Source organism: Callithrix jacchus, chromosome 9 (assembly GCF_049354715.1).
Source record: "Callithrix jacchus isolate 240 chromosome 9, calJac240_pri, whole genome shotgun sequence".
Lineage (NCBI taxonomy): Eukaryota > Metazoa > Chordata > Mammalia > Primates > Cebidae > Callithrix > Callithrix jacchus.
In genome coordinates, this window is record NC_133510.1 from 65,541,251 (window position 1) to 65,564,148 (window position 22,898).

At 54.8% G+C, this 22,898-nt stretch overlaps 4 protein-coding genes across 7 annotated transcripts in view; 1 reads left to right on the forward strand and 3 right to left on the reverse strand.

Annotated features, from left to right (window-relative positions):
* Positions 1-21,526, reverse strand: part of HOXC4 (homeobox C4) — a 60,388-nt gene extending 38,862 nt beyond the window's left edge. Inside the window, exon 1 of the mRNA XM_035256567.3 lies at positions 21,370-21,526. The gene's annotated coding sequence lies outside the window, so the exon portion shown is untranslated. The remainder of the gene's footprint in view (positions 1-21,369) is intronic.
* On the reverse strand, positions 3,675-11,350 carry HOXC8 (homeobox C8). 2 transcript variants are annotated; one of them, XM_035256570.3, is made up of 3 exons: positions 8,968-11,350; positions 6,723-7,498; positions 3,675-5,365 (listed from the first exon to the last, which is right to left on the reverse strand). In XM_035256570.3, the coding sequence occupies exons 2-3, from the start codon at positions 7,156-7,158 to the stop codon at positions 5,073-5,075; spliced, it is 729 nt and encodes a 242-aa protein (XP_035112461.1). In that variant the 5' UTR covers positions 7,159-7,498; positions 8,968-11,350; the 3' UTR covers positions 3,675-5,072. The 2 variants fall into 2 exon arrangements, with proteins under 2 accessions (XP_035112461.1, XP_078192633.1); XM_078336507.1 differs by having other exon boundaries at positions 6,723-11,350.
* HOXC9 (homeobox C9) lies at positions 13,060-16,287 on the reverse strand. Its single transcript, XM_003733758.6, has 2 exons — positions 15,685-16,287; positions 13,060-14,000 (listed from the first exon to the last, which is right to left on the reverse strand). The coding sequence occupies exons 1-2, from the start codon at positions 16,220-16,222 to the stop codon at positions 13,756-13,758; spliced, it is 783 nt and encodes a 260-aa protein (XP_003733806.1). The 5' UTR covers positions 16,223-16,287; the 3' UTR covers positions 13,060-13,755.
* LOC103795248 (uncharacterized) lies at positions 16,438-22,579 on the forward strand. Of its 3 annotated transcripts, none has more exons than XM_078336502.1 (3): positions 16,438-16,701; positions 17,138-20,112; positions 20,476-22,579. In XM_078336502.1, the coding sequence occupies exon 3, from the start codon at positions 20,857-20,859 to the stop codon at positions 22,288-22,290; it is 1,434 nt and encodes a 477-aa protein (XP_078192628.1). In that variant the 5' UTR covers positions 16,438-16,701; positions 17,138-20,112; positions 20,476-20,856; the 3' UTR covers positions 22,291-22,579. The 3 variants fall into 3 exon arrangements, with proteins under 3 accessions (XP_078192628.1, XP_078192630.1, XP_078192629.1); XM_078336504.1 differs by lacking the exon at positions 16,438-16,701 and adding an exon at positions 16,760-16,837; XM_078336503.1 differs by lacking the exon at positions 16,438-16,701 and adding an exon at positions 16,760-16,833.
* The last annotated feature ends 319 nt before the right edge of the window (positions 22,580-22,898 follow it).

Sequence of the window (22,898 nt, forward strand, 5' to 3'; positions counted from 1 at the left end):
AGGGGTGATTCCCTACGCCTACTTTTTTTTTTTTTTTTTTAAGGAAGAGAGCAACATCCTCTCTATGGGGTACCCCTGAAAACCCCCACTCCACCCTAGACAGGAACAGTAGTCGAAGACCACTGGCAACCACCCAACCAAACCTGACCTGGAGTGATCTGAAGAACCTAGGGGGCTAGACCCACACTGGGCAATCCTGCAGTGCAGCAGGAAAGGTGAGAATTGGGGGCAACTTCTAGGACCCTCAAAACGACCCTCATCCCCTGGGTTCCTTTCTTAGAGAGAATGACATTTTCCCCCAAGACCATCCCTAGTATCAGGTCTTCTCACTTTCTAGTTCAAATGGTGGCTTCCTTGAAATCTTTTTACAATTAAAAATCAAATTAAAGCCCAAGATCTTGGTCTCTACTTCATCTTCTGGGGGAGGGGTGCAAGGCAGTAAGCCTTTTGGATCCTGTCACGTTGCCCACACCTACCTGCCTTTCTCAGAAAAATTTTCTGATTCACTGTCTGTGCAGCTGGGATGTACTACTGAGGCCTGAAAAAATGACATTTTACTGCCCCGAATTCCATCTTCTGTGCTAAAATTTCTAGCAGCCTGTTTTCCCAGACCCCTAATTTTGAAGGTGAGTCCAGAATAAATTCCCCTATAGAGACTATTTGCCGGGGGAGGGGGTTGCAGCCAGGTCACTCTCCCCACCGGCCGGAGATTTGAAGGCCAGCAGCTCTCCACTTGGTCCCGAATCAAGCTGGCATGGGAATCTCAATAGCTGTGTGCCTCAACCCTGACCGAGCGGGGATACCTCATGCCTTCCCCAAACTTCCTCCGCAGTAAGCAAAGCTGTTCCCTAGGCCAGATGCAGGGACCTCGTTTCTTTTACAAACCCACCCATAAATTTTATAACAGGTAGTTAAAAATTACGACGAGGAAGCGCTGGCTCAGCTTTTCACAATGGGCAGCAGGGAGAATGGGACGGCGCTGCGGGCAGCTCACCGGAAATTTTACTTCTAGACTGTGGCACAACCTATCCTGTTCTCTTTAATTGGGGAGGGGTAACTTTCCCAGCCAGCAAGCAGTCACTGGGGCATCTCAACTGAGGAAGATAAGACTGGGGAGACCAAACCCACTCCTCTATCCGAAACCCCCTAGGAACTCTTCAGGACGCTCATCACCTCTCTCACCCACCCCCGACCCCAGATCTCATGCAGGTCCGCACCTTCCTAGGCTTATGCAATGTGGGAGTGGAGAGGAAAAAAAAATCCAGAGAAACGAATTTGCCCCCCAACTTAATAGCTGCATTATTCCATCTCTACGGTTGAGATTAGAATAATAAATTCTAGGCGCAATGAGCGAGATGCTTCAACTCAGCATTTTGAAAGATACTATTTTTCACAAATCACAAATAGCTTTCGGAAGGCACTTTGATTGGCTAATAAAAAAGTAAAGAATGGGAGAGAAAGTCCTATCTGCAGCAGCCGAATGGTCCCCATTCCGGTAATGGGACGGCGGGAGCATTTGGGAGGACGCGATTCTAAAGAGAGCGCATCCTGCTCGCAATTACGTTCCCCCATAAAACGGGGTTTTACCTCCTTTTCTTTCCAAACGAGAAAACAGAGGCGGTGGGCAGAAGGGGTGGGGGAGCGGGTACTGCACGATGGGGTGGCTGGGACTCCCACGGTTTAGCCCTCCCCATGCCTGGCATCTCGAGGAAAGCCGGGCGCCAGACGCACCCCGCCCTCCGACGCGCCGGGCTTGGGGCCACGGGCGTTGCTGAGCAGGACCAGGGATGAATGGGACATTTGGTGTGGGGAAAAGGCGGCGAGGCCCTTCGGAGCCATTTATTGCGGGTTCATCCCGCTAGGCTACTGGGCCAGATATTTTTATTAATAGCAATCATAATTCCACGTTTAAAAATGAAACGGACCTCAGCGACCTCGGCCGTCCTTTGGAGTATGGAGGACACCCCTGTGGGAAGGCCCGAGGTCAGAGCGAAATGCTCTCTTTTCTGGCCTCCCTGGTGGGTAGCCGGTGTCTCCCAATGAAAACAGGGTTACCTGGCTGGTGCCCCTGCTTCGGGTAGATTTCCCGGAGCTTCTGCTCAAAGCTGTCCCAGCTGCTTGCAGCCTGTGCTTCCAATCCGCAGCCTTTCTCGGGCTGCAGGAGATCCCTAGGAAGCCCGACTCAATTCTGTACTCAGGCCCGATTTTCAGGCCCGTTTTGCGTGGGGGCTAGTGAGTGACTGGGAAGCAGGTGAAATTACACAAAACAAGAGTTGGCCTGGGCCTAGGTCTGGGAAAATCAATGACCAGGAGATAGATAGATGAGGAGTAGGGAGGGCGAGAGAGAGAGATAGAGAGAGAGAGAAAGAGAGAGAGAGAGAGAGAGAGAGAGAGAGAGAGAGAGAGAGAGAGAGAGAGAAAAGAAGAAGAAGAAGAAGAGGAAGAAGAGAAGAGAGAGAAGAAAAAAGAAAGAAAGAAAGAAAGAAAAAGAGAGAAAATCTGGCCTCAAAAATATTTCAGCCTTTGGAGGTCTGGTTTTTAAGACGAGAAGATCCTTCCCCTCCCTTTTCCCTTCTCCTGACTGAGTCAGAACACTGGAATTTGGGATTATTTGACCAGAATATCATTGGCATAAATACATTTTTTAGTCCAGGACTCTCTTTACCCCTGGGTCCCTGAGCCTTGAACTGAAGAGTTCTTCATTTTGGGGGATGAAGATGCCAATACAATCCTCTCAACCCTCTGTGGTTGTGGTGGCAGGCTGTCTACTCAGCAGGCCCATGCCCAGGGCCCACAGCCCACACTGTGGGGGCTGAGTAAGCTGCCCAATCACCAAGGTGAATCCGGGAGCGGACTTTAAACAGCCTGAACACAAGTTGGAGTGGATGCAAGCGGGCTGAGTGACAGTGATGACAAACCTCCTGTGCAGAGGATTGAATTTGAATTTCAGGATGTGGGCTCAGGCTGGTCACCTATGAGCTCACTTACTTTCCCTTCCCTTCTCCTTTCCTTCAGGCTTAAGCTTCGTCACCCTTCATTTTTAGCATCCCCCATCCTTAGGCATCTTCAGGCAAGCCCTGCAGACAGGCCAGCCTGCTGCCTGGAGCCTCACACGTCCCCACCCGGTTCATTATTCTAGTGCTGGGTGCTGGGTGCTGGGGGCCAAGGTTTGGCCACAAGGGGCATGTGGAGATCAGAAGGAACTCCACTATCTCATCCTCAGATTCAGACCCTGGAAGAAAAAGTCATAGTTTCGGGGGAGGAAGGTCGTGGGGGGACACACAGAGCAGATTCTTTGTCTGGGCCCAGCCCAGGGCTGAGGAGGAGAAGGGTGGATGAGTGAGGAAATCTTTCTTCCCATTGGGATCCTGGCACCTAGAAACCAACTTTGTTTGAAGCCAAGATTCCCCCAAGGGCATACCTAAACACTTCTTCCTCTCTTAACCAATGGACTGTTCCTTTTCTTCCTCCTCTCAACCCCTCACCCCCTTCACCTGCCTTCCCAGGCCAGCCTGCTTTTTCAACTCCCAGGCTTATCCCCATGTGAGTTTCTCCACCCCAAAGCCAGACCAGTGGAGCAGACCTTTTCCAGAGAGTTGGACAGGGGGATAAGAAGGGAGAGGGTAGAGAATGGGGAAGAGCTGTGGAGAAAAAGCAAGTCATTGCAGCTTCAATTATTTTTCTTCTTTTTTTTTTTTTTATTATGACTCACATATACAATACAAAGTACTTGGACCAGGAACAGGGCTATAGGGACACAAAATCTACATTCATAGCTGGACATAAAGACAAATGACCCAAAATTATTATTATAGATATATTTTTAACGTTTTTTTCTTTCGAGCACGTTGCATAAACAGAGAATTCAAGACAGAGTTAACTATACATTCAGTGCAATTTAGTTCTACTCTACTGGGGTTAGAAGCACAATAAAAGCGCACAGGACCGTCGGGCTAGGCAGTCTCAGTTGTTGGGTTTTCTTAGTGAAATAAGCAGCAACAAACGACAACAAAACCGCATTACGAATACTCTCAAAGCAGGATTTCTCTCTATAGGTAGTGATAAAATACGCTGGAGGTTTCTTTCTTTCTTTTTTTGATTTTTAATTTTTTTCGCTTTTTTTCTCCTATAGCAGGATTTTAAATTTTTTCTCTTTTTCTTTTTCAAGATTATTGCAGGTTCCCTTTAGGTAGTATGTTAAAGATTTATTATCAGTATTATTATTATTTTCATGATTATGGTAATTTCTGAGCACGAACACTAATGCAGCTCAGAGGAACCCAGGCCCAACAGAACAGAAATCAAATAGCAACGGAGAGGAAGGCATGGGCCCGAGTGACCATGGGATGGCTAGGTAGGATTTTAGAGGCGTCTGCAGGCTCCTATCTAACCTTATGGAGATGGGGGAGGGGAGAGACCCACATCTCCTTCAGGTTTCCATCAGGTTCCTAGAGAAAGTCAAGGGGTTTTTCTAAGCAGGGAGCCCGGGGTAGGGGAGGGGGAGGGGAGGAGACATTCCTTGCTTTTTTTCCTTATTTCTTTACATTTGTCTTCCTTCCCTTCCTTTCCTTTCTTCATTTTTTTTTGTCCCTTCCTTTTAAAACAAAAGTACATCTAGTCCACTAGTCTTAGCATAACAACAAAACCACAAGTCCTCTTCTGCATTTTGAGGGGGCTCCCCTTTAAATAAACACCAGAGACGTAGGGAGGTGGGAGTGTGGCAAGAGACAGACCGAGGAGCTTAGAGGCCAGGTCTCAGACCTTAAAATCCAGGAGGAACACAGAAGGGTGGGGGCAGGGACAAGTGTGTGTTGGGGCAAGGAGTGAGACAGAGAGTCCGAACTTTTTGCTGTGTCTCAGTCTCCCCCCTCCAGCCCCCAAACAAATAAAGAGCGGGGGAAGTCCAAAGGTAATAAAACCAGAGCTGCAAGTATCTGACAGGTAGTTAGAGTTGTGAGTGTCATTCTATTCTCTATAAAAGCAAATGACAGTCATAAACTTCTCAATTTATCCGCTACCATAAAACGAAACTTCAAGGGAGTCGCTAAAAGGGGGGGGGCTCTCTTTTTTGCTTAGTCCTTGTTTTCTTCCTTTTCCTCCTCTTCTTTCTCCTCTTCCTCATTTCCTTCTTCCTCCACCTTCTCCTCATCTCGCGCTCCGGGCAGTTTATCCTTGTTGTTCTCCTTTTTCCACTTCATCCTTCGGTTCTGGAACCAGATCTTCACTTGTCTCTCGGTCAGTCCCAGGGCATGAGAGACTTCAATCCGACGCTTTCGTGTCAAATAAGGATTAAAGAGAAACTCCTTTTCTAGTTCCAAGGTCTGATACCGGCTGTAAGTTTGCCGTCCACTGCGCCTCCCCGGAGCTGCACAGAAGAAAGCCCGGTCTGGTTATGTTTGGCTGGGGCTGGCTCCCTCCACTCTTCCTCCTCTAAAGTCCCCTCTCTGATCTCCTCAGTTCTCCTCCCTTCTACGGAAAAGGCAAGAGCTGAAGGCAGACAGGGGCAGGAAAGTTGGGGGACTGTTTTGGTTTGGCTTAACCTTGAGAGATGGGGTGGGGTGGAGGCTGGGGTCTGTTTGGAAACTGGGGCCCTTCAGGGGCTGGGGGAGCCCTGTAGAATCCCCCCTCAACCAGGCCTGTAATCCTAGGAACTGGCCTTTGCAGCTTTGTTTACAAGTGCAGCTTGGCATTTAGTGAGCAAGGCTGGGGACAGAGTCTGTTTCCAAAAGAAAGGAAAAAAAGCTGGGGGCAAAGAAGAGGGGCTCTGCCCACTGCCCCCTCCTTGCATCTCTCTGCCTAATGCTTTTCCAATAAGAAAAATAATTGATCTGCTGGAATGTATCACCGCTCCGCCTGATTGCTAACTGGAGACCAGCAAATAAATCATGGGCCATCCCCGCCGGAACTTGTCGCTTTATCGCTTCCCCCTGTACTTCGAAATTGGGCCATGAGGGGCCACCCTTGGAGGGGCTCATGACCTGAGCTACTCTGCAGGTCTCAGGGAGACCCCACAAGTCCTCCATTGGGGGAGCTGGCTAGGGTCTTCTGGACCTCAGAGACCCCTAATCTGCATGGCCCCTCTCCTTTTGAGCACTCTTTTTCCCCCCTCCTCTCAGGCTCCCCTGTCTTCTCCCAACTGGGGGAAGTACAGAAAAGTTGGGGTAGTGGCCCTCAGGCTGGTTCTCTGAGACGAGGCTGTAGGTGCCCTAGAGAACCAGAGAGCCTGCCCTTAGAGTCTCACCACTCTCTGGCTAGTGGAGAGAAACAGGGGTCTCCCTTTGCCTCAAGACAGCCTGGCCACTGTCCTGGACCCCAGGCTCCCTGCCTCTGCAGAAACTGGTTTGTTCCAAAGGCTGACAATCCCAGGGTACTCAGGGTACCATGCCCAGCCACCTCCCCAACTTTGACTTTAGAGATGGGGAGTGGGAGAGTCAGAGAGAGACAGACAGACAGAGATGGAGAAAATGATCTTTAACCCTTTGCAGCCACACAGAAGCTTTCCCCCACCTTCACCCCAATTCCCTAAATGTTCTAGGCACCCCCTCCCCGCCCCGCCCCAGCGAGCCTTCCCAACCTCGAGAAACCCACCCAGGCACTGGGGGTGGGGCAGGAGAGACCCCAAAGCCGGGAGAAAAAGCGAGGGCAGACAAAAAGGAGGCGAGGGAGGGGGGAAAGACCCCGGAGCGCGGGAGACCAAGGGGGAAAGAGAAAAGGCTTCTCACCGTGGGGTCTCATCCATGGAAACATGAGGCTGGGAGACGAGTTTTGATTTAAGTGGCCTTGTCCTTCGCTACTGTTAGTGTTGGCGGAGGATTTACAGTCGGGATATTGCACCACGCTCGCCTCTTGCTGAGCCCCATAAAGGGACTGTCTGGGGAGCGCCTCGTAGCCATAGAATTTGGAGGCGTCTCCGTGGCAGCTAAGCGAGCACGGGTTCTGCTGGTAGCCTGAGTTGGAGATGCCGGAGGTGCCGTGGTGGAAGAAGTCTTGGACGTGGTGCGAAGCGTGCTGGAAGCCGGGCGCCGAGCCGCCGGGCCCGTACACCAGCGCATGGCTCCTGCCCACGCTCTGAGGGAACCGGCAGTCGTAATAGGCCGGTTCCAGGGACTCGCCGCCTTTGTATTTGGAGAACAGGGGGTTGACGAAGTAGGAGCTCATGCTGGGTACATGAAAACCCGAGGCCCCCTCCCCTCTGGCTCACGACTCCCCCGCCCGGTACCCCCGAAACTCCCCTCCCCCCGGGACCGAACCCCAGGCCGGCTGGCTCCCCGGGATTGGGCTGGGCTGGTGGGCTGGGGGCTGGGCAGGTTGGGGGGCGCCTCGGTGCTGAGCTCGGCTGGCTCAGCAGAGCTCCCGGGGCTGAGGCGCGGGCGGCGGCGGGCGGCGAGCGGGCGGCGGCGGCGCTCCTCACTGTCGGTAGGTAGAGCTCGCGCTCTCTCACTTAGCTCTTTCCTTTAACAGCCCAGGCGAATTCCTCAGACTCCCGGCGGTGGCGGCGCTTACACGCGATTCGCGTTCATCAATCCACGACATGAAGACAGGCGAGAGAGAGAGAGAGAGAGAGAGAGAGAGAGAGAGAGAGAGAGAGAGAGAGATGGCGGGGGTTGAGGGGTACAGGGCTGGGGGGACCTGGAGGAAAGGGAGGGGAGGAGGGGGGAGGGATGGGGGTGTGTGGTGTGTGTAGGGGGTGGTGAGCCAGCCCCAGCTAATGGCTGGGACCAGCTTTTCCAGGGTAGGAATTTAGATGTGAAGGTGCCTCTCGCCCCCAACCTTGCTTCTCTTTTCCTTCCTCTCAGAGAGAGAGAGAGAGAGAGAGACACCTGAGCCAGCAGGTCAGCCCAGGTTACCTCAACAGGTATAAGACCAACAAGGAGATGAATGCCTGCAAGCCAGGGCAGGGCGCCCAACCCAAAAGATGGGTTCCCTAGGGGGTCCCTAAGTCTGGAGACCTTGAAGAGGAACAAGTATACCTATCCCCAAACACTTCAGGCATCAGATCCTCCATTCCCTGGCCCCTCCCCAGGGTCCAAAGCTGTCCTGTCTGCCTTAGATCCTGGAGACTGGCTTGCTGCCTGCCATGGGGAAAAGAGAGGGTCAGAGGTGGTGGGGCTGGGGAAAACTTCAGACACTCAGTCAGGGCCACACTGCCCCTTCATATGCCAACCCCTGCATGGAGCAGGAAACCCAGGCACTGGCCACAAGCTTGGCTAGGGGCTCTGAGAGCAAAGCTGCTTAGGGAGACTGAAAGGAAAGGGCAGCTGTGTGTGCCTGGCTTCTGGCTGGGCTGATTCAGGACATTTCTTCTTAGGAGACTATTTGCATCTGACTTGGAGGGGACTGGAGCAGGCCTCTTACTTTCCCCACATACCCCCTTCCCATAGGAAATGCCAGCTCAGCCTGGTGGAGTTCCTGGTTTCACTGCAGCTCCCTCTTCCCCAGGCAGGCTGCCCAGGCCAGGATGTGGATGAAAACTGTCAACAGACACTCTTCAAATATTTATCCACATTTTCTCTGGGGGGCTCCCCCTATCCCCAAGACTGAATACATTTAAGTTAATTCTAATGAATTAAAGAACCTTAGTCCATCAGCACCCTTTTCTGGCCATAAGTGTGTACAGTGATTAACACAGACAGAGAGAAAAGGGAGAAAGTGAGAGTACATGCGTGCGGTGTGCATATGAATGAAAAACAGGAGTAAGAATGATTTTTCCAGTCCTCTCCCTCACTAGGGTGTCAGGTTGTTACACCCAGGCAATCCTGGTGCACATCAGGACACACACACACTGTGGCTGCTACTTCTCACCCTGAGACCCATCAAGTCCATGCTCAGTGTGAACTAGCGCACACATGCCTAGAAGCGTCCTTCTAGGATGTGCACATGTGCACACCCAGGCACACAGGCACATGATGTCTGACAAACACAGACACGTCTTTAGGTCTTTGCATTATGAAAAAAAAAAAATGCTACCTGTTTTTCTTCCACATCCTGGGGATTTCAGGGTTGGAGGAGGAAGGAGGTGGTTAGACAACCAGATCTTCTCCTTCCCCATCCGGATCCCAGCTCTGGAGATGGGAGAAGGAACGGCGGTTCAGGGAAGGATGGTTGAGAGAGAATGAACACCTCCCCCACACCCTCTATTATCTAAATAATTCCCGGGAAATGGCCACTTTCTGTCAAATTCCCAAAGGAGATTCACTGGTGCAGGCAGCAAGAGCTCCTTCCAGGATCCCCTGCATTTGGGGAATCTCACCCTCTTCTCAGTTAGGAGCTGCCCAAACTCTTAGACATCCAGAACTCTGGCACTGGAGCAGCAGGAGGGAAGGGTCAGAAGAGGGCTGTGCCAGGGCTGCAGACCTCCCTAAGGTCCAGAACAGCGGGGGTCAGGACAGGGCGTCTGTACGCCTACCACAGCTTGCTTCAGCCTTGGCTGCAGCCCTGCCTTTTCTGAGCCTGCTCTTCGGGTGCCGCGATGAGCAGAAGGGACTCTGGGCTCCCAGCATCTGGGTCACTGGGGACTGTCATAAATACTTTCTCTTCTCAGCCTGGAAAGAGGAGGCCCAGAGGGCTGGATCCGCTGTAGGGCCTGCGCCTTATCATTTAGGGGGTGGGGTGGGGGGATATTTAGACATTTTATGGTCCAGCGAAAACCCTGCCACAGAGCTATTCTTCCGGGCCTTTGTGTCTTGGAATGCGACTGTCCCGAGTGCGCTGCCACCACCGCCTGCCCGGAAAGCCCACCAGTCCCGCAACCCAGGCCGGACTTGGTTTCCCCTTTGGGGGGTCGCTCGCCCTTCTTTCATTTGTTTGTTTGTTTTCTTTTACACATTATCTGGTTTATTTCGTTCCCTGAGCCTGGAAATAAAGGAACCGAAAGCAGCCATCCTCGCCGAGGCCGTCTCTGTCCCTCTCCCCGAGGCCTGCACCGCCCTCATAGGTACCACGGATTTATGTTCGTTTGTACGGGTCATTCTGCCTTTTTGTGTTAATTACGCGCTGCCTGCTTCGCACTTGTCTCCTCCACAAAGCGATTATTTTTGATGCCTGCCCTCCTGAGCCTTCCGAGACCGCTGCCAGAGCGAGGGCCCATCTCCCGCTGCCACTCGCGAATTATTTACACCTCGCAGGTGAGAGAATCGATTTGCTCAGAGCCAGTGGGGCCGGGCCGGCCGAGGCGTGGGGCCTTCTCGCAGCCGCTGCGGGCCGGGCCTCAAATGTCAGTGCGGCCAGGGCGGCCCGGGGAACCGCCACCTCTAACATTGAGCAACAGCGCCACCTCGCGTCCATTTGCTCTAATGCAGTCCTGCTGGGAAAAAGCTAACAGAGGTCCCAGGCCTGGCCCAAAGGTGGGAAGTGGGAGGAAGGAGCCTGCAAAGGGGTGCGCAGGAGAAAGATTCCCCGGAAGGGAGTTGCCCCAGGACTGCTGTTCTTTTGTTTTCTAAGTTCTTTGAAATAAAACCTTGTGAAAGGTTCCACACTGTTTTCTTTTTTGTTACCCTCCCTTCTCCAATTAAGAGACACTAAGCAAAGCAACTGCCAGGATCTCCTCCCCCGGTTCAGGCGCATTTCTGGGCTTGAAACATCTCCGCGAAAGCGGATGCAAGCTCCGAGGCTCCCACGACCGCCTGCCCGCGGCGCGCACCCTAAAGTCCTCGCTCCTCTTACCCTGATGCTGGCCCCGCACCGCCTATTCCGCCGCTGCCTGCAGGACTTTGGGGTGGGACTCTGACTTCTCCAGGCTGTTTGACCCCTGGTTTGTAGCCCATCCCTCTCTCGCGCGCGCTCTCCACCTCTCCCTCTCAGCCAGTGAGGTCCTGTTCTCCGTGGGCCATAGACAAAACATTCCTATAATCCGATTTCAAAGGAAAGAGTGTCCACCTTATTTAAACCATAAAACAATTAAGCCCAGACGTCTAGCCAGCTCCGCGCTGCTGTTTTGTTCGGCCCCATTCAGAACCCAGAACAGGGAGACAAACAGCGCCATAAAAGTGGCATTTCGGGGCTGCGGAAATGTACCTATCCGCTGCCTTCCCAAGTGGAACAACCTTTAGGGTTTTGTGATTCTGACAAAGGAACAGAGGAGAGGTGGGAGGGGAAGATTAGGGTAGGAGGGCGTTTGCTAGCCTCTCTGTACCCCTAGCTTTCATTTCTTTCCCCAGATGGGTGTTGTGTTGTGTTAATTCGTAAATGATAGCGAATAAAAATTGGTTCCAATCCTGACCTGCAGGCTGGGCTGGGATTGAACAGTGGGCCGGGCCGGGTGGGCCTGCTCTGCATCCCATGCTCTCTTCAGGGTCCTCCAAGCCCGCGGCACTCCTTCCTGCCCGCAGTGAGGCCGGCTCAGGCCGGCTGCAGGAAGCAGGCCGCGCTGATGGACGCTGAGGGGAGGCGACAGGGCCTGGGAGCAGGGGCGGGGTGGAAGCCCGGAAACGCCGCTCTGGGGCTGGGAAAGAAGCCCGCATCCCGGCGCTCCCGACCAGGGGAGAGAGGGGTATCTTGGCCTCCACTGGGTGGGAAACAGGAGTCAGGGTTCCAGAACAGCAAAATAGCCAAAGAGAGGCGTGAGGAAGGAGATAAAACTAGAAGCAAAGCACCTTTCAAACGGATCAAAAAAACAATGCTTCTGGAAATGGGGAAGAGGTCTCCAAAGCTCGAAAGAGGAGCTGGTGCTTCAGCGACTGTGAATTCCCTTCTTTCGACTTGACTGCCCCCCAATATTATCGAGACAAAAATTTCACCCCTTCCTACCTTCCTCCATCCCCCTTAATTGGAGTGTTTAACAGGAGTAGAGGGTAGGAGATTCAAATGATTGGGAAGGGGCTGGTCCCTACAAGTGTCTCACCATCCTGTAAGGTGATGCTATGGGGGATCAGCTGGGGGTCCCCAATTATGTTCTTTCACAAGGTATCCCCCAAGTATTTAGAGCAACACCCTGCACCCTTGGCAGAATGGGCAGCTTGAGATATTAAAGAACTATATTTCAAGCAGTCTGATTTTAATAGTTTCCAGATTGGGGGATTTCCGAGAAAGGGGGCGCCGGGCCGAGGCATACCCAGCAGCTTGTGTCTGCTTCTGATTAGCAGAGGAAAACTGCTGGTTCTAGAAAGGCGCTCTGGGGTGCAGTGCAGCCGATCAGCCCCACCGGGCTGTTACACACACATCCCCACACCTTTGTGCTTCAGGTCCCAAAGCCACCAGGGAGCACCCCACTCCTAGCTAATCTCTGGCCAGTTTTCTTGGGCCTTGGGCTCACCATCCCCCAGAAATGCTGTAACTGCACAGCGTGACCCAGTCACCCCCAGACAAACATTCAAACTAAATACCAGAGTAGGGAAGATAGATTGGGAAGAAACGAACTAGGAAAAGGAGAGAGAGGAGCTGAGACTGCGTGGAGAAGGAGAAACTACATCTAATTCGGATTGTATTGGTTTTGCCATCTTCTCTTTCCTCCCTTCCTTCCTTCTTTCCTTTCCTACTATTCTTTCCTGTCTCCTTCCATGTCCCTTCTCTTCTCGCTCACTGTTTTTCTTCTTCTCCCACTGCAGCCCCCAGTCCCTGTCCTGCTCCCTGAGGCCTGCCTGGCCTTCCTCCTAGTCCCACACCCCCTCCCAGCCTTCATTCCCAGCCATCCCTGGAAGCACCAAAGCACCAATGCAGCCAGGCAAGAAGCCAGCCTGGGCCCTCACCCAGCACCCAACTTTCATCTTCACCTATCTCTTCCCTCCGATCTCATGTACTCATAAATTATTACAATTAATTACAGCCAGGGAAAGCCATTCATGCCGTGCCTCTCCCCCGCACTCCATCTAGCCATCAGGAAACTTGTAGGCAGCCAGCCGGGGCAAGCACTAGCTGGGCCTGGGCCTCAGCAGCCTCCACCCCGCCCCCAGAACCCCCCCCCACCCCTCCCTGACTGGAGACAAGTAGCAGGCATTTGCCCTTCCAAGGTAGAGGGAGCCCATTCTCTGGCTCCAGCCTCCAATAGATGACCTGAGCACTTGCCTCCTCCACAGCAGCAGACTGGGAACCACACGGAAGAGAAATAACGAGAACTGGATACAGTTGGGTTTCTGGTTTTTTAAGTGACTTCGATATATTAACACAGGGCTGTTCTACCATAACAAACAGAAGCACTTTACAGGATCGACGCTGGGGACGAACGCTGAGGGTGAGAGGAAACACTGCTATGTACAGCCCAAGGCGCCGGCCTGCACGCCCGACCCAGCCCGCGGCATGGTCCCCAGCCCTGCCCCTCAGCTCCTGGACTGGGAATCATTACTATGTATGTGTGTGTGTCTTTTTTTTTTTTTTTTTTTTTTTTTTGTACAAAATCTGCACGCAGAGCGCCCCAGGCCCGTGGAGGGATGGCCTGGACCAAACACGATACAGGGGGAAAAAATAGAAATATAGCGATTCAAGTACTGGCTTCTCTGAAGAAAGGAGGAAAAAAATCACATTTGCGTGTGTCATTTATTTCAGTTGCGCTGGGGAAAGAGAATGCAGCTTCTCTCCCTGCCTCCTCCTCGATGGGTAGAACTAACTCTAAAACACCAATATCTCAACACTGAACCCTCCCAAATCGCAAGAGTTTTCTTTTCCCCTTCCTTTTTTTTTTTTTTTTTTTTCCTTTTTAAGCTGATTGGCTTTTCTCTATCTTGCTCTTTCCATTTCTTTTTCGTCTCTCTCCCGCCTGGGTTGGGGTATTTTGCGGGGTTTTGTTTTTCCCTGGCTGTGCTGAGGCAGCAGGCTGGGCAGGGTTTAGGACTGCTCCTTGTCGGTTTTTTCTTTATTCATCTTTTTCATCTTCATCCTTCGGTTCTGAAACCAGATTTTGACCTGCCGCTCAGTGAGATTGAGAACCCGGGCCACCTCATACCGACGGTCCCTGGTTAAATACATATTGAAGAGAAACTCCTTCTCCAGTTCCAGCGTCTGGTACTTGGTATAGGGGCAGCGCTTCTTCCTCGTGGAGCGGGCGTGAATCCAGTTGGCCACGGGGTTGCCTGGAGGGCCAAACACAAGCAGGGGTCAGTGGGGCCCCTTTCCAGCCCAGGACTTCTGCTGCTGTACCCCCAGACTTAACCAGGCTCCCCAAACGCAACAACTGAACCTGAATTTGGACACATTTTGCTTTAGGAATTTTCCTCCTTCCTCGTTTTGCATTCTGTCCCCTCCTCAGCTTCCCCTTTTTCAGTTTCCAGCACCTAAAACTGTAGGAAATCCGAAGCTATCAAAGCCCCTCCAGTCTGGTCCTCAGCTTCAAGAGTAGTAATTTGAGAATATCCTCATAAAAAGTCCAAATTCCCAACCGTTTCATAGGCCCATAAACGCTTCTCTCTTGCTTTTTATTTTTATAGCAAGGTCTCTCTCCTCCCCACCTCCCTCCTCCTCTGCCCCCTCCCATCTTCCCAGCCCACGACCAAGTCCTGAAATTTTAGCAGTTCTGCTTCCTGACCCTGAGAGTCCCTAAGCCCCTCACCACCCTCTGCAGCACCCTCCTCCTGCTCGGAGTTCAACCCTGCTGAGGCGAATTCTCAGGGTGATGCTGACAAGGGAAGAGTCTTTCTCCTCTCCCCAGAGAGCTGCTGGCCTTGGGGACAGGCTCCCCTATATCTTAGTTTTCCTGTTTGGCCTCCAGTGCCCCCTCCTGCCAGCCCCAGGACAGGCTCTGCAGGAGCCAAGCCTCCAATTTCAGGTTTATGGGAGTTGCTGAGGGCAGGCAGGGAAGCCTTCAGAGGGGTATAATTAGGCCCTGGCCCCTTATCGGGCTGGAGGAAAAGATTTCCTGCAGCCCCCTCCTGGGACTCCCCGAGACACTTCCTCACACCCAGGGGACTGCACCCCCTCTCCTGCTGTTTCTCCTTCTTTCCCCTTTTTCTGGCCCTGCAGCTCCCACCTGCCCCCAACCTGCCTCCTGTGCAACCCTCAGAAGGTGCCTGTCTCCCTGATTGGAGTGTGTGTGTGTGTGTGAATTTTCCAATCTGGGGAGATGCCCACTCCTCATCCCTGACCCCCATTCTCAACCCTTCCCCTCCAAGACCCTCAGAAGAGGGTTCTCAAGTTTAAGGAGACTCAGACCTCACTTTTGTCCCCACTTCTCTCTGAAAGTCCTGGTCTCTCCAAGTTCCCAGGCTTCGAAATGCTCCAGACCCCTCACCCAGTGCTCCTGGGGGAGAAGTCCATGGACCTTCTGTTTTATAACTCTCTAGTGGGGTGACGACCTCCATGCTAACTGGGAAGCAGGGGTACTTCTTTTCGCTGGGGGTATCTCCTCTGTGCCCCCAGTGTCCTCCTCACCTCTTCCCCATCCCATCTCAAATCAGAAACTGAACCTCGCCCCCAGCCCCATTCCCTGGCCCTGCCTGCATTTCTTCGAAAGTGGTGACTGAGCCAAAAAGCCTGGGCTGGGAAGAGGGGGCAGGGGTCTCTCATCAAAGCCAGCTCCTGAGAGAGGAGCTCCCCTCGGCCCTCTCCCAACCTGTCTCCCTGGGCCCCCTTCTCAGACCTTCCTGCTCCTGAAAGATCCCCAAGGTAATTCGCTTTTATTGAGTCCTCGCCCCCTCGCCCTCGCCCTCGCCCCTCTCCCGCGCTCCCTGCACGTTTCGGGAGGGCTGTAATCCGGCTGCCCCCGCCCGTCCTCCCCTCCCCTCCCGCACTGGTTGTAAAGGAAAATTGCTCCCAACTTACTGGGGTCCAGGTCGGCCTTCTCCTCTTTGTGCTTGCTGCCGGCGAGCGCGTCCGCCTCGGGCGAGGGCAGTGTCTGCGGCGCGCGGTCGCGCAGCTCCCCGGGCGAGCCGTACATGTAGTCCGGGTAGCTGCGGCCGTCGCCCGGGCCGCAGTCCGCGCGGCGCCCGGGGTAGGCGTCCGGCTTCAGGGCGTAGTGACGGCCCCCGGCAGGGAAGCTGGGGAAGGAAACGGCGCCGGACAGCGGCTCGAGCCAAGTCCGCATGTAGCGCGTGTCGGCGCCGAGGTGGGGCTGTGGGCCGTACGGGTGATATACCACGGACGACTGCGAGGGCACTGGCGCCCACGACGTGCTGAACACTGCCGGCTTGGGCGCGAAGCTACAGGACGGAAAATCGCTACAGTCCGGCACCAAACCGCTGGGTCTGGCGGCGGCGGGGTGAGCCCCCGTGGCCGGAAACCTGGACGCTAGGAGGTCTTCATTGTCGTGAGAGATGAGCGAGTCCACGTAATAGTTACTGATGGGCCCCGTCGCCGACATCGTAACGGGGTTTTACATACATAAGATTATTGTATGAACTGTATATGTACTTTTTATCTGCTCACAGAACAATCAAGGCAGGTAATTATTTTTCCAGCCTTTTCCCCGCAGCTCATTGGCTCCCCGGCCCCCACGTGATCGTATTTACCCAAAAATACGGCGCGGATCAATGCGCAGGGGCTTTTTTTTTCCTTGGTTTTTTTTCCCCCTCTCCCACCCCCTTCTCTCCGCTGTTCCCCGCGACCTGCGATTTCCTGGGGGTCCGGAACTCTGGACCCAAGGCACCGGTCACCCCCTCAGGACGGCTCGTAGCTCATCTGGGAAGCCCCTGTGCCCATGCCCACCCATAAGCAGTTGGCCTCCCCCAACCATGAGGATTTTTAAATGGGGTGAAAATGCCCGTCCCCGAAGCCAGGGTTCCCGGACCCCAGGGCCGAGCTGGGCGCTGGAGCCCCGCAGGGGCGGGGAGGCCGACCGAGGTAGGTGGAGGAACTATTTCTTGACGTAATCCGTCTCTGTCGGTCCCGACGCTCCCGCAGTGTCTGCGCGAGCCGAGATCAGCGATTGTCAGTTCGGAACGTGGCTTTTAAAAATGCGTTTTTAAATAGTGTGTATGTATGTATTTCTTTCAGGAGCAGCGGTAGCGGTGAGGGAGGGAGGGTGGGAGGGGACTAGGGAAGCTGGGATGGAGGGAGGGAAGGAGGGAAGGGGAGCGTTCTTCTGCCACTGGCCAACTCAGCCCCCCAAATCTGGGGAAGGGGAAGCCTGGGGAAGGTGGTTCCTGGGTGGGAGGGGTAGAACCTCAGGATCTCATACACCTTTACAGCAGCCTCAGAAGTCTTCTCCTTGCTTTGGCACAGATATACAGGCGCCTGTATTTTAAACTTATTGTCTGTATTTATCTTTCTTTGCCAGCTTGAAGAAGTGGAGGAGAGATCTACACAACTTAAGTGGGGTGTCCCCACCCCATCTTCCTGCTCAGCCTCCTTCGCCCCCAGCTCCACCTCTGCGACACTTCCCCTACCCCCACCCCCCAAAAAAGAAGTCACTCCCGGGCTCTGTCTACAGAGAGCCAGGGTGAGAGCGGGCAAGGCGAGAGAGCGACCTCGGTCGTGGGCAAGTAGCTTGTTTTTACGTCCTTCAATAAAATTTTTATGAGGATCATTTGATTGTTCATAAATGTGTCTTTCATTAAATAAAATTGTAGGCTGTTTTTGGAACGGGAAAAAAGCAACGGAGGGACGGGAGAAAGCAATTTCTTTGGGGTCGGATGCAGGAATTCCAGAGGGGGCAGTGTGATTGTAGAGGAATATCAGACAACTTGGATTCCTCCCCCCAATAAGTTGGTTGCTACCCTCCTCCTTCAACTGGGGATTTGTGCCCAGCCCTCTGCTTTCCATCAGACTGTCCCATGGTGGTGTAGTAAAGGGGGGCTTTAGCCAAGCAGGAAATCCTCAGTGTGGGTGCAGAAGAGGGGCATGGGAGGTTGGCTGGAGGGGGGAGACAGGTGATGCCCCCACAGATATGGTGCAGTTAGGCAGGGCAGAGTGAGTTTGAAGGAGGGGTGCAATTTCAGGATCAGAAAGGAAGAGTCCCAGTCTGTGGCCAAGGAAAATAGGCTGAGACAGATGCAGACTCTGGAGGCAGCAGGGTAGGAGGCTTCCCAGACCCAGCCACGCCTGCCCTTCTTTCCCCCTCCTGTCCCCAGGAGGGGACCAAATGCCAGGGGTGGGGGTGGGGGCTAGTTTTCTCCTGCATCTCTATGGATCTTTCTCCTCTGGGGTGGAGAAGGGCTGGGGAGAGTGTGCATAGTATGTGTTTTTGGGGGAAGAAAGTTGGGGGGAGACAGCTGCAGCTGGCAGCACCGACCTCAGCTCCATAGGCCCCCTCCTAACTCCCTGCTCCTCCCCCTCGCCTGTTCTTTCCTTTTCCTTTTCGGTCTAACGGGGTGGTTTAACGGGGCTGGGATTTCAACGCATGGGGGAGGATGAGGGATGTGTTTGGTTGGGGAGAGGCGACTTGGGGGTTCAGCTCCTTGGCGCCACTGTCTTCCCCTCCCTTGAGCTCCACTGAGCTGGGAAACCCAACTTATAACAAGAAACAGAATATCTCTTTGGCCTTGATGGAGTTGGGTTAGCTGTCAATCAAAAAATCTCCCTCACTAGTTCAAGGAAAAGACAGGAGGTTCCAGTCCCCCTGCCGAGGCTTTCTCCAAATCCCCAGTGCAGTCAGCACCTCCCCCAGCCCAGGGCAGCTGAGGACCCGGCCGACTCTTGGGCGGCTGCTGGCAGCGTGGAGCAGAGACGTTTAGCCCTCAGCTGGGCCCGGGGCCAGACTACGACCAAGAGGACATCAAGGGACAGAGCCTGAGAGAGACTGAACCCGAGACAGCCTGAGACAGACAAACTGAAACGTGGAGGCAGGCCCAAGAGAGGAAAGAAGGAGACCGAGCATCAGAATAGAAAGAAAAAGGGGAGCGAATTAAAGAAGAAAGGCAAGATGAAAAGAGATAGGAGAGCCCAGAAAGGCAGGCGTGCAGAGAGGGAGGCGGAGGAAGGGAGGCCGTAGGCAGGCAAGACGGGGCAGGGGGCGAGCTGGAGGAGCAGCCGTGGCATTGTGCAGTCCGCTGGCTTGCCGGGCCTTTGCCGCGGGACCGGCTCCGGGCGCGGCGGCCACTTCTGTCTGGACACAAAGGCTGAAGAGGCCTCCTCTCCGGCCCCTCCCAGAGTGTACCCTCCCCTCCGGCTCTGGGGGGTACACTAAGCCTGCCTGATATAGAACCCGGTGTTGGCCCAGACAGCCACCCAGGCGGCTGGGGCTGAGCCATGCCCTAGTCAAGGAGCGAAGAAACAGAAGAGGAAAGAGGTTTCATGCCTGCTTCTTCACGTCTTCTCCAGGCAACAGGGCCATCTGCCCCAGCCTCTGCTTTCCTGGAGGAAACAGTCCCTAAGGAGCCTCTCCTATGGGCCTCTGCTATTTGGGAGAGTCCCTCAAGTAGACACTGGGGCCGTAAAGAGACGCCCCCTTCTCTTCTACCCCTTCGAACACCGCCTTCTTTTCAACTCTTGAGCTGCCTGCGCACCCTGCCTGCCCACTCTGCGGAGGCAGCAGCAGCGGGCAGTGAGGATCCCTGCTGCCATCAAATCCCCTGTGAAACCAAGGAGGAGGTTGTCGCTTTCTTTCTTTCTTTCTTTCTTTTTTTTTTTCCGGGAGCAGGAACTCCGAACCCTTCCCACTCAGAGGCAGGCACGGCTGTGGATCAGGAAGCAGGCCTCGCCCACAGCCCCCTCCCAGCCAATGCCTCATTTTCCCTGTGCCTTGCAGAGAGAGGCGGCCTTGGGAAGGGGGGCTAGAAGAGGCTGGGAGTCCCAGAGTCCACTGGGCGGAGGTCTCGCAGGTCCACAACTGCATGTGGCCTGTAGCCCCCATTCTCCACATTTGCGGGGGGGGGGGTGACAGACCAGGGCTTTGAAGCGGACCTGCAGATTTCCCTCAAATCCAGGTTTGTAGGTGGGGGGTGGGGTACAAAGGATATTGGGGTACCAAGAAGGAAGGTCTGTCTTCTGGGGTTCAGTTACTTCTGAATCTTCTGCCATACTCCAGACTCCCCCTCACGCACACCACTCTCTCCAATTTTCCTCAGGGCGGCTGGGGCAAACCGAGAAACTGAAGGCCCCTGGGAGTTCTTGTTGGGGAGGGGGAAACCCCAGCTTTAGCTCGCAGCTGTACAGTCACTCTGGTTCCTAGAGTTCCCTCCCACCCCCAGAAGACTTCGCTGGGCACCGGAGAGACCCCTGAGAGGGAGGGGCACCCTTACTCCATCACCTGAAACCTGGGCAGCTGCGGCCACAACCAAACTAGCACCGTGGGAAGGACAGACAGAAAGACAGGTTAGAGTCGTCCCCTCCCCCTGCCCCGAGCCTTCCTTTTAGTGATTTAAATTCCCTCCGGTTCAATCCACACCGTCAAGTTCGGATTAAATTTAAAACACGCTTTTCCCGGCGCCCCCAGCGGGCCATCCCGGCTGCCTCAGGCAGGGAGCCCGCTCCCGGCTCCTCAGCACCCGCCCTGCGCGGAGAAGGCCGTACTCCATTTGCTTTCATTTTCCTTCTCCCCCTGAAATGGGCTCATTTCACCTCTCCACTGCCCTCTCCCCCTCCCCGCCCCCTCCCCGGTTCCCCTCTACATTCCCCCCTTCTCTCTCCTGATCCCTCTTTGTTGGGAAAAACACACCCACACACAACTCCTCCTAGCTAAGGCCTGCGCTGGAAGCAGAAACTGAGCTCTCCTGGCCGGCGGCGAGGAGACCCGCGTCCTGCCCCCACCCCAGGTGGGTATCCGGGATCCCTGCACACCAGGAGTCAGGTCCCCAAGCCCAGCAGGAGTGAAATCCCTAGGGCCTGTGAACGTGGCCCTCTCAACGCCACGGCCTGCCGGCCCTGCATTCCCGCCGGCGCCCCCGCCCTGCCACTCCGCAGCAAACGGGGCTATTTCCGGCTCCCCCTACACGATCTGGCTTTCCAGCCTGGGGAGTGGCTGGAGGGGGAGCCGCCCCAGAGCTAGAGCCGCTCCCTGCCCTGCCCGGAGCCCCAATGGCCCTGAGCGCCTTGTTACCTGATCTTTTAGTGTGATGTATGTGTCGCAAGGAAATTTGCAGTGACTTTGGAGCCCAGACTGAGGAAGCGGAGGTGGCGAAAGGAGAGACAATACGGGTCCGAAGTACAATTAAGGGGCCAGAGCCGCTCGTCTCTCCCCCGCCCTCCCTGCCCGACTGCGAGCTGTCTGGCCTCAAACCTCTGGGCGACACGCGAACCTGGAGCCGGAAACTCAGCCCGTGGCGGAGGGAGTCAGAGGACTCTGCATCCAGAAAGCAGAAGCAAAGCGCCCTTCCAACTTGGGGGCAACTTAACCAGCCCTGCTGGGTTGCAGAGAACCCAATGAATGAAAGTGCAAATTCCGCCGTATTTTCCCGATTTTTTCCAGCCTTGGGAAGGAGAGCCCAGGGTTTGGGGCGTCTCAGACAGAAAGGCAAACCGCATCTCCTGCGGCAGACAGACCCACAACATGAGTGTGAGCCTGAGATCACAGACAGGTTCAACATTTCCCGAGGCCTCTTTTCCAGGCCCGGAGGGCGCCGATCTCCCTACCTTCTCTCCCTCCAAGGCCTCAGGCAGAGAGACCCAGAAGACTCGGTCCCTCTGGCTTGGTCCAATCCCGCTTCGGAAGCTCCTTCGTTACCTGCTCCTCCGCTCCCCACGGCCGCAGTTGCAGGGCAGCCGCCTCCCGCCTGGGGAGGGAAGCCCCGGCCACCACGGCCGCCGCCGCCCGCCCTCCTTCCCTCCCTCCCTCCCTCCTTCTCGCCCTCCCTCTCTCTCCCTCCCTCGCGCGCTGCCGCTAGCGGGGCCCTCCCGCGGGCAACCTGCTCTGGACCAAATCCAGGTATCTCCGAAAGGTTGATAAAAGAAAGGACCTCTTACGTGGAAAAGAAAAGAAAGACCCTCACGGCATTTATTTTTCATGTTCTGACCATTGGTCGGCCTCAGTTCAGACGTCCCGAACAAGGCCCGGTAGTTGCAGAGGTGTGCGGGGCCTGCTGCCTCGCCCACGCTGACCGCCGCGCCCCACGCGCCGCGTGTTCCACACTCTGGGCCGCCGCCCCCCAGGGCAGCCCAAACACCCAGCAGACCTCAAGGTCCTTCCTACAGACTCAACATCCGGTTGCCCGCCTCGCCGCCGGCCACAGCCCGGGAGCCCGCTCTGCTCTGTCTGCGGCCAAAGTCCACACACAATCCACCTTGCTGGTGCTCTCGCGCCCGGCCCGGACACCCCTCCTGGCCACGCCGCCCTCCGGGCCACACGCGGGCTGCGGCCCGGCCCAGGACTTCGAACCTCGCTCCTTGCAGGACCCACACAAAGCCCTGAGCCCTGGCATTCCCACCCGCAGCCCCCAGTCCCTGCTGTCGCCGCCTCCTTCACCTGTTCTCGGGAAGGGCTGCATCTCCGAGACGGAGCTAGGCGGTGGGCCGGGTCCAGGTCCCACAGAAGCCACAGCGGATCTTCCGGGCTAAGCCGGAGCCCCAGCAGCGGACGAGAGATCTCAGAGACCAAGGCTCGCCTGGGCGAGCTCTTGCCTTTTCCTCCTTCTCCCGCAAGTCTCAAACACTCACACACCGAGAGTTCAGCTCTATAAATCCTGCTCCTCTTTCTCATATCATAATTAAAAAAAACCAGTAGGGGAGGTTTTAACTTTTATTGCGATTTCTGGAGTTGGGCTGCGGAGCATATATTAAGTTTACGCTTATGCGCTCTCGGCGGGGAGGGTCCTTTAAGAAATAAAAATCCATCTTAATATCCGCAGACGAGAGAGATAATTTTTTTCTCTTCTCTTCACGCTGTTCCTTCTGAAGACTCCCTTCCAGCGAAGCGAATAAATAATTACCATCGCCTTAGCCATGATCCACGGCCTCCGGCCGGGGTGGACTCTGACCACCAGACTGGCCCTCACCTTAGCCCTATGAGACCTCGCTCCATTTCTCCGGATTTGGGGAGGAGACACCTCAACCCCTGGCTCTATAACCTCCTACCCATAAGCCCAACAGCTCTGAAACCGAAATGGGGGCACAGAGACCCAAAACACAGAAGTCGTTCATTGGTGAATTTCGGCCCATCAGGGACA

Bases quoted from the DNA above. Each gene is read 5' to 3' on its own strand.
- HOXC8 (XM_035256570.3), bottom strand. From the start codon at position 7,158: ATGAGCTCCTACTTCGTCAACCCCCTGTTCTCCAAATACAAAGGCGGC. The intron at 5,366-6,722 runs GTGAGAAGCCTT...TCTTCTGTGCAG, and splicing joins TCCATGGATGAGACCCCACG to CTCCGGGGAGGCGCAGTGGA.
- HOXC9 (XM_003733758.6), bottom strand. From the start codon at position 16,222: ATGTCGGCGACGGGGCCCATCAGTAACTATTACGTGGACTCGCTCATC. The intron at 14,001-15,684 runs GTAAGTTGGGAG...TTGGCCCTCCAG, and splicing joins GAAGGCCGACCTGGACCCCA to GCAACCCCGTGGCCAACTGG.
- LOC103795248 (XM_078336502.1), top strand. From the start codon at position 20,857: ATGTGTCGCAAGGAAATTTGCAGTGACTTTGGAGCCCAGACTGAGGAA.